Source organism: Gorilla gorilla, chromosome 20 (assembly GCF_029281585.2).
Source record: "Gorilla gorilla gorilla isolate KB3781 chromosome 20, NHGRI_mGorGor1-v2.1_pri, whole genome shotgun sequence".
Classification (NCBI taxonomy): Eukaryota; Metazoa; Chordata; class Mammalia; order Primates; family Hominidae; genus Gorilla; species Gorilla gorilla.
Window position 1 is genome coordinate 16,368,863 of NC_073244.2, and position 8,596 is coordinate 16,377,458.

Consider the following 8,596-nt stretch of genomic DNA (forward strand, 5'->3'; position numbering starts at 1 on the left):
AGCGACGCTACTCAGTGGATGTGCACCTGGGTGGGAGAGACTTGCAGCGCGGGTGGAATCAAACCACAGATTAGGGAGTTGGAAGGCTTTATTGGTGCGGAATCTGAGGGCACAGCCAAGCCCCCGCCAACTTTGATCCCGGATCCCAGCGTCACTCAGCTCTGGACGGTTCTTCCCCCATTGCTTCTGTCGGCTGCATAGACGTGAGGGGCAGATAGGTGCTCTCCTCCCTAACATGGTAACTGCCGCTCCGTTTGTGCTCCCTGAAGACGTACATTAAGGCCAGTACGATAGTCACCACGCCCAGGGTCAGTAACACCGCCACGAAGACGGGGACAAAGTGGGAGCTCCCAGCTGTGCAGAGAAAGCGCTAAGTCAATATGCGTCCCTCCTGTCTCCAACCCCCCCGCCCCCCGGCTTACCGGTCCAGACCCGCAGCCCCGTATTAGCTCACCCTCAATGTCCATCACCACGACCAGGGTGTATTTGCCTCGTGAGCTGGACGCTTGGCACTGATAAGTACCATTATGTGTTACGTTGACGAAGAACGGGATCCCCACCGGCACCTCCCGGCTGGAGCCTTCCTTCAAACACCGCAGCTCGGGGTACGGGTTGCCCCTGGCTTGGCACTGCAGGACGTGTGTCGTTTTATCTTTCCATTTCAAGTGCTGGGGGCATGTGGCTCGGTCAATTTTGGGACCATCTGTGGAACCACCATGTGTGATCAGACACCCAACACACCCGAGGCACAGTGGTGCAAAGGAGCGTCTAATCTTTCCAGGGCAGGGGTGGAGGGATTAAAGGTCAGGGTGACCGACTCACACAGGACTCGCAGCTGGACGCTACTGTTCCTGTGCAAGAACTCGCCGTCCACCTCGAGAGTGGCACTGCAGAAGAAGCTGCGTCCGTCGTCACTCTCGGTAGCATTTAGCTGAAGTTGAGCTGGCTGCCCCGGGGCCGCGGCCGGAACTCCGTCCAGCGTGACCTGGACTCGAGCCCCAGCCATGCAACTCACGGTCACTGTGGACCCCTCAGGGGCGGTGGGCTCGCTGAGGTTCACAATGGGTCCTAGGAAGCCTAAAGGCGGGGCATTGCCCAGGAGCTTAATGAACAGGACCTTCCTGTGGGTCAAGCCGCTCCCTCCGCCCTCCCCTTTCCTCTCGGGATATCCGGGCCACGCTTTCGGCCGTTCAAGCCTCGCCCTCTTTCCGCGCTGTGTCCAGCTTCGGGCACTCAGGCCTAACCCACGTTGCAACTGCTATTGGGGCAAGCCAGGCCCCACCTTTTCGGCTAGTCTCCGTCCCCTCTGCCACGCCCCCAGACTGCTGAGGCCGCGCCCCCTTCCCACGCCTCCTCTTACTAAAGATCGTCAAGTTCTCCCGGGCCTCCCGTCTCTCGCCCCCTAGGGTCACGTTGCAGACGATCTCCCGGGCACCCTCCTGATCCGCGAGCGCCGTGGCTGTGGCTGTGGCCGTTAGCGTGTCCCCGTGGTTCATGACTGTCGCATTCAGCATCTGGTCCCCCAGCGCCAGGTAGACCTGGGCCTCTGAGGCCGGAAAAAGCCCGTCTAGGGTGCAGTCCACCGGCCACGACGTTTCCACCTCCAAGAACCGGGGGGCCACGAGGCGCGGGGGGGTCATGGGCAGGACTGGGGAGAAAGGTGGGCATAGTACAACCCCCAGGACTGTGCCTTCCCCAGGACACCCTCATCCCCCCCAATCAGGATATCTTGCTGACTGGGTCACCCTTCTTCACAGGACACACACACAGGGCCATGAAAACGGCCTTCTTCAAAGATCCCACGGCTCGGGCCTCCCTTCCGGGGCCACCTTGCGCAGTGGCCGGGGGCTTTCCTTCCCAGAAGCCTGTGAAGTCCAGGGTACCCCACTCTCAGGAACCCCAAGGTCAGGGCACCGTCTACCCTGGCTCAGCTCGTCACCCACCGTCTGAAGCCCCTTCTCTCACCAAAGGTTCGGAGCTGGCGGGGGGCTGAGGTGTTCACGAACAGTCCCAGCCCCTGGGGCTGCATGTCCAGTTCTGTGCGGCATGAGAAAGGGGCTCCATGGTCGCCTCTGCTGGCCAGCACAGGGGCAGTGACCTCCGCTGGCTCCTCCACTGCGGGCTGCCGGCTCAGCTCCTCCTCCCAGCGAAGCAGCACCACCGTGAGGCTGGTCCGGGGCGACCCACCCTCCACTTGGCAGCGCAGGGTGAAGTTCTGGCCCACCGGCTGCCAAGGAGGCAGGGGTGCCAGCTCCACACGCTCCGGGAGCCCTGAGAGAGGAGGGGAGGATGGCACTTAGCGAGTCCTGCAAACCCACCCACTCACCCCAGGGACTGGGGAGGAGACAGGGCGGTCCTGCCGAGAACTGTGAGCTCTGAGTTAATAAACTTAGAGGGCTTAGAGCTGGGCCAGTCGAAGCGTTTGCTATTATCATTAGCGCAGTGATTATCATTTCCTGTGTTGTCAGATACCTTGCAAGGCGCTAAACAAAACTTTCTGTTCTCAAAGATGGCACAATAAAAAAAAATGAGGATGGAAGGGATGAACGTTTATGACTATGATATGAATATTAAAAATTCCTGTTTATGGCCAGACTTGGTGGCTCACGCCTGTAATCCCAGAGCTTTGGGAGGCCGAGGTGGGTGGATCACGAGGTCAGGATTATTAGTTCAGTTCTCTCCAATCAGGTTCAGACACTCAGGGCTTTCCTGGTTCACCAGCCCTGTGGCAGCCTCTCAAGATACTCCAGCACAGTCACAGGAGACTTGACACTCCCAGGCTGGGTGCCCTCCCCAGTACACCTACAAAACCCTGGGCCTCATGCCGGGCACTGTGGCTCATGCCTGTAATCCCAGCACTTTGGGAGGCCAAGGTGGACGGATCACCTGAGACCAGGAGTTCAAGACCAGCCTTGCCAACATGGTGAAACCCCATCTCTACTAAAAATACAAAAATTAGCCAGGCATGGTAGCACGTGCCTGTAATCCCAGCTACTCAGGAGGCTGAGGCACAAGAATCGCTTGAACCCAGGAGGCAAAAATTGCAGTGAGCTGAGATAGTGCCACTGCACTCCAGCCTGGCGACAGAGAGAGACTCTATGTCAAAAAAAAAAAAAAAAAAAAAAAAAAAAGGCTGGGCAAGGTGACTCATGCCTGTAATCCCACCACTTTGGGAGGCCGAGGGAGGTGGATCACTTGAGGTCAGGAGTTTGAGACCAACCTGGCCCATATGGCAAAACCCTGTCTCTACTAAAAATACAAAAATTAGCCGGGCATGGTGTCACACGCCTGTAATCCCAGCTACTAAGGAGGCTAAGACAGGAGAATCACTTGAACCCAGGAGGCGGAGGTTGCAATGAGCTGACATCGCGCCATTGTACTCCAGCATGGGGGACAAGAGCAAGACTGCGTCTCAAAGAAAAAAAAAAAGTCAAAAAGTAGGCCAGGCATGGTGGCTCACGCTTGTAATCCCAGCACTTTGGGAGGCCAAGGTGGGCAGATCATTTGAGGCCAGGAGTTTGAGACCAGCCTGGGCAACATGGTGAAATCCTGTCCCTACTAAAAATACAAAAATTAGCTGGGTGTGGTAGTGCACACCTGTAGTCCCAGCTACTCAGCAGGCTGAGGCAGGAGAATCTCTTGAACTTGGGAGGTGGAGGTTGCAGTGAGCCAAGATCATGCCACTGCACTCCAGCCTGGGCAACAGAGTGAGACTCCATCTCCAAAAAAAGAAGAAGAAGAAGAAGAAGAAAAGGCCAGGCGCGGGGCTCACGCCTGTAATCCCAACACTTTAGGAGGCGGAGGCAGGCAGATCATGAGGTCAGAAGTTCGAGACCAGCTTGACCAACATGGTGAAACCCTGTCTCTACTAAAAATACAAAAATTAGCTGGGCGTGTTGGCGTGAGCCTGTAATCCCAGCTACTCAGGAGGCTGAGGCAGGAGAATCGCTTGAACCCGGGAGGCAGAGGTTGCAGTGAGCCAAGATTGCGCCACTGCACTCTAGCCTGGGGGACAGAGTGAGACTCCGTCTCAAAAAAAAAAAAAAAAAGAAAAGAAAAAAAAAAGCAGCCAGGTACAGTGGCTCAGGCCTGCAATCCCAGCTACTGGAGAGACTGAAGTGGGAGGATTGCCTGAGCCCAGGAGTTTGAGACCAACCTAGGCAACATAGGGAGATCCTGTCTCTAAAATAAAAGTATAAAAAAGTGTAAATGTAAAACCTCCATTTGCCTACTGCTGACTGAAAGGGGTACCCTCTTTTTTGCTTAAGAGACAGGGTCTTGCTTTTTTGCACAGGCTGGAGTGCAGTGGTGCAATTTTAGCTCACTACAGCCTTGAACTCCTGGGCTCAAGCGATTCTCCCACCTCGGTCCCCCAAGTAGCTGGGACTTCAGGCATGTGCCACCATGCCCAGCTAATATTTTTTATTTATTTTTGTAGAGACGGGGTGTCCCTATATTGCTCTGCCTGGTCTTAAATTTCCGGACTCAAGCAATCCTCCTGCCTCGGCCTGCCAAAGTGTTGGGATTATTGTTGGGGCCAGGCGCAGTGGCTCACACCTGTAATCCCAGCACTTTGAGAGGCTGAGGTGGGCGGAACACCCCGTCTCTACTAAAAATACAAAACTTAGCTGGGCATTAGCTGGACCTGGGAGGCAGAGGTCGCAGTGAGCCGAGATTGCACCACTGCACTCCAGCCTGGGCTACAGAGTAAGAGACGCCATCTCAAAAAAAAAAAAAAAGCTTGTTGGGGCCGGGCACAGTGGCTCATGCCTGTAATCCCAGCACTTTGGGAGGCCGAGGTGGGCGGATCGCCTGAGGTCAGGAGTTCAAGACCAGACTGGCCAACATGGTGAAATGCCATCTCAACTAAAAATACAAAATTTGCTGGGTGTGGTGGCGTGCATGTGTAATCCCAGCCAATCGGGAGGCTGAGGCAGGAGAATCACTTGAACCCAGGAGGCGAAGGTTGCAGTGAGCCGACATCGTGCCACTGCACTCCAGCCTAGGCAAAAAGAGCGAAACTCTGTCTCAAAAAAAAAAAAAAAAATGCTTGTTGGGGCCCAAGTTAATTGATTTCACAACTGCTTAAGATGAGATTAAGATGCGTCTCTATATCTCTGTCTCTGTCTCTGTGTCTCTGTCTCTGTCTGTCTTTGTATCTCACACACAAATGTCCAGGTCTGAGCTCTGGGTCAGAACCGTGGTCCATTCTTTGCAAACTGAGGGTCCCCACTCTCCTGAGCCATTGGCCACTTGCCCACACCACTACCCAAGACCAGTCCCACCTCCGGACACGTCGACTCACTGTACACGGTGATGTTAGAGGAGCCTGTTATCTGGGAGCCATTGCAGTACACTGAGCAGAAGATCCGACTGTTGCCAGTCACGTTGCTGAGATTGAAGGCTGCCCAGCCCATGCCACTGGCCACCAGCTCCTTTGATAGGGACGTCTCCAAGGCGATTTTCTCAGAGCTGGGACAATCAGTACTGCAGTTCACAAACAGGGACCCTCCAGCAGAGAGCACAGGGTTCTGGGGCTCCACCCGCAAAAGGAACTCCTGCCCCTGGACACCTTCAGGAACATGAAGAAGTCCTGGTGTTTGTTTCCTTGTCCCCCAACCCACGCATCAACAGGCCCCACCATTTAACACCTCTCTCCTTGTGCCGAGACAGAAGGGTTCCTGCCTTCATGGTCCAGTGGGAAAGGTAGAATCCATCAGGGACCGGGGAGAACTCAGAAGGAGGCCAGAAGAGGCTCTGATCCAGCATAGGAGGAGGTGAGTCAGGGAAGGCTTCCTGGAAGCGGGGACCATTGCAGCCCGAAACTGAAGGCTAAGTAGGAGTTAGCAAGTGAAAGGGACAGGTGATCCTGGCAGAGGGAAGCACACACGCAAAGGGCAAATTTCAGGAGTTCAGATGGAGCAGGAAGCATGAGGGGTGTGTGTGTGTGTGTGTTAGGGGAGAGGGATGGTGTACAAGCCTATGCTGGGGCCTGACCACCTGAAGGCTGAACTAAGGAACCAGAACTTTCTCCCGAGGATACAGAGTCAGCGGCCAGGTCGCAGTGTGGCAGGATGTGAACAGCGTTGCGTTCTATTCCTCTACCCTCTACTGATCCCCAAAACGCAGCCCTCTCCAGCCCTCCCCGGCTTGACCGGTCTCACCTGGGGTCAGCAGACAGCAGAGCAGCAGAGTCCAGCAGGCCCCGGGCCACAACACGGATGGTACCGTGGTGGCCATTCTGACAGAGGAAGGTGCCTTCCTGAGGTGCCCGAAGGGCAGGCAGGGGAAAAGGCGGGGCCTCCCACTGCGACGGAAGCACAGCGGTTAAGATTGCAGAAGTCTGGGGACTGCACCTTCCCCAGGCCTGTGGGTGGAAGGGGATGCTGTGGCCCTTGGGGGCCAGGGTGGGGGACCCAGACGGGGCTCTGCAAAGTGGCCAGCACTGCTGAGTCTCCCCCAGGGAACGGGCTGGTCCCAGTTGCACTGCTGGCCCCCATTTGAATTCACAGGAAATACTAACTAAACTGGTTTCCTTTGTTCTCAGCACTGGGAAGCCTGGGTGGGGGGGATGAGGCATCTCCTTCCGGCTGAACTTAGGTGGGGAGGGAAATATTCTGTCCCCAGAGAGGAAGTTAATGGGGAAAACTGTAGGCACCATTGTGTAGATGTTAAGGTGGGATTTCGATGAAACATTAAAAAAAAAAAAACAAAAAACAGAAACAGAAGCAGTCTTGCTATGTTGCCCCGACTGGTCTTGAACTCCTGGCCTTAAGATGGCCTCCTCTCATCTTGACCTCCCAAAGTGTTGCGATTACAGGCGTGAGCCACCGTGCCTGGCCACCTTTGAAGATCTTGAGGATACCTCCCTATCTTTGAAGATCTTGGGGATCCCCCATCCCCTGCACAAAGAGCTGAGGTAGGTGATTTGGGGACAGCTGAGTCCCTGAGCCACTGTCTATCCAGGATTCTACTTGGTTTTTGTTTGTTTGTTTTGAGACAGAGTCTCACTCTGTCACCCAGGCTGGAGTGCAGTGGCGGGATCTCGGCTCACTGCAGCTTCTGCCTCCCGGGTTCAAAAGATTTTCCTGCCTCAGACTCCCAAGTAGCTGGGATTACAGGCGTGTGCCACCACGCCCGGCTAATTTTTGTACTTTTTGGTAGAGACGGGGTTTCACCATGTTGGCCAAGCTGGTCTCAAACTTCTGACCTCAAGTGAGCCGCCCGCCTTGGCCTCCCAAAGTGTTGGGATTACAGGCGTGAGCCACTGCGCCCGGCCTTCCAGGATTCTACTTGTAACTGGCCTTTACCCATCCTGTTGTCTCCTTGCCCACCCTTCCAGGCAGCTGGTCACTGCATTCCAAGGGAAGGCACCAAGGGGACCAGGTGGGACCCCCACCTTTGACCTGCCTCTGACCTCAGGCCTCTGACCTGCCTTATGGGCTTCACATCTGAGCTCCAGAGAGAGGCCTTGTTGAGAGCCTTGATGGGGCCCTGCACTCACCCACTTTCCCCAGACCTTGAGGTCACAGCACCTCCTCTCTCATCTAGAGCACCCCCGCCTTCCTAAGCAGGTCCCTCCTCTATTCCTCTACCTTCCGAACAATCCATTTCCCACCTGGTGTTGAGAGAGCAGCTAAAACCCAAGTCTAGTGTATTTGTAAACAGCAGGGACCAGTAGCATGGGCCTGGTGCCTGTAGTCCCAGCTCCTTGGAAGGCTGAGGTGAGAGGATCGCTTGAGCCTGGGAGGTCAAAGCTGCAGTGAGTCGAGATTGCGCCCCTGCACTCCAGCCTGGGAGACACAGTGAGACCCTGTTTCCACAAAAAAAAAAAAAAAAAAAAAAAGATGTCGGACTTATTGGCTCACGTCTGTAATCCTAGCAGCACTTTGGGAGGCTGAGGTAGGTGGATGACGAGGTCAGGAAATCGAGACCATCCTGGCTAACACAGTGAAACCCCATCTCCACCAAAAATATAAAAAATTAGCTGGGCGTTGTGGCGGGCACCTGTAGTCCCAGTTACTCAGGAGGCTGAGGCAGGAGAATCACTTGAACCCAAGAGGCGGAGGTTGCAGTGAGCGGAGATTGTGCCGCTGCACTCCAGCCTGGGTGACAGAGCAAGACTCTGTCTCAGAAAAACAAACAAACAAACAAACAAACAAACAAACATATATATATAATTTATAATACTTACGTAATAGTGAGACCCTGTCTCTAAAAATAAAAAAGAAAGAAATATTTGTAAATAAGTCATATTTCTTTTTTGTTTTTTGAAACAGAGTCTCACCGTGTTGCCTAGGCTGGAGTGCAGGGGCGCAATCTCAGCTAACTGCAATCTCAGCCTCCTGGGTTCAAGTGATCCTCCCACCTCAGCCTCCCTAGGAGCTGAGACCACAGGTGCACACCACTGTGCCTGGCTAATTTTCTGTAGAGACGGCTTTCACCATATTGCCCAGGTTGGTCTTGAACTCCTAAGCTTAAGGGATCTGCCTGCCTCGACCTCCCAAAGTGCTGGGATTATAGGCGTGCCCTGCTACACCCGCCAGTAATATTTCTGAGAAAGAAGTATTTCTGGGCCAGGTGTGGTAGCTCACGC

At 54.6% G+C, this 8,596-nt stretch overlaps 1 protein-coding gene and 1 long non-coding RNA gene across 4 annotated transcripts; one reads left to right on the forward strand and one right to left on the reverse strand.

The window, feature by feature from the left end:
* Nucleotides 1-70: 70 nt before the first annotated feature.
* Nucleotides 71-6,517, reverse strand: ICAM3 (intercellular adhesion molecule 3). 3 transcript variants are annotated; one of them, XM_031004050.2, is made up of 7 exons: nucleotides 6,165-6,517; nucleotides 5,306-5,572; nucleotides 1,966-2,271; nucleotides 1,361-1,648; nucleotides 823-1,077; nucleotides 455-703; nucleotides 71-354 (listed from the first exon to the last, which is right to left on the reverse strand). In XM_031004050.2, exons 1-7 carry the CDS (start codon nucleotides 6,238-6,240, stop codon nucleotides 152-154), a joined length of 1,644 nt encoding a protein of 547 aa, XP_030859910.1. In that variant the 5' UTR covers nucleotides 6,241-6,517; the 3' UTR covers nucleotides 71-151. The 3 variants fall into 3 exon arrangements, with proteins under 3 accessions (XP_030859910.1, XP_055227749.1, XP_055227750.1); XM_055371774.1 differs by having other exon boundaries at nucleotides 1,361-1,546; nucleotides 6,165-6,507; XM_055371775.2 differs by lacking the exon at nucleotides 1,361-1,648 and having other exon boundaries at nucleotides 6,165-6,507.
* LOC115931581 (uncharacterized) lies at nucleotides 1,415-2,595 on the forward strand. Its single transcript, XR_004068042.3, has 2 exons — nucleotides 1,415-1,532; nucleotides 1,758-2,595. It is a non-coding gene; the product is annotated as an uncharacterized lncRNA (long non-coding RNA).
* Nucleotides 6,518-8,596: the final 2,079 nt, after the last annotated feature.

Coding starts and splice junctions, on each gene's coding strand:
- ICAM3 (XM_031004050.2), bottom strand. CDS start 6,240: ATGGCCACCACGGTACCATCCGTGTTGTGGCCCGGGGCCTGCTGGACT. Junction 5,573..6,164: donor CTGCTGTCTGCTGACCCCAG/GTGAGACCGGTC, acceptor ATGTTCCTGAAG/GTGTCCAGGGGCAGGAGTTC. Junction 704..822: donor CGTCCAGCTGCGAGTCCTGT/GTGAGTCGGTCA, acceptor GTGGTTCCACAG/ATGGTCCCAAAATTGACCGA.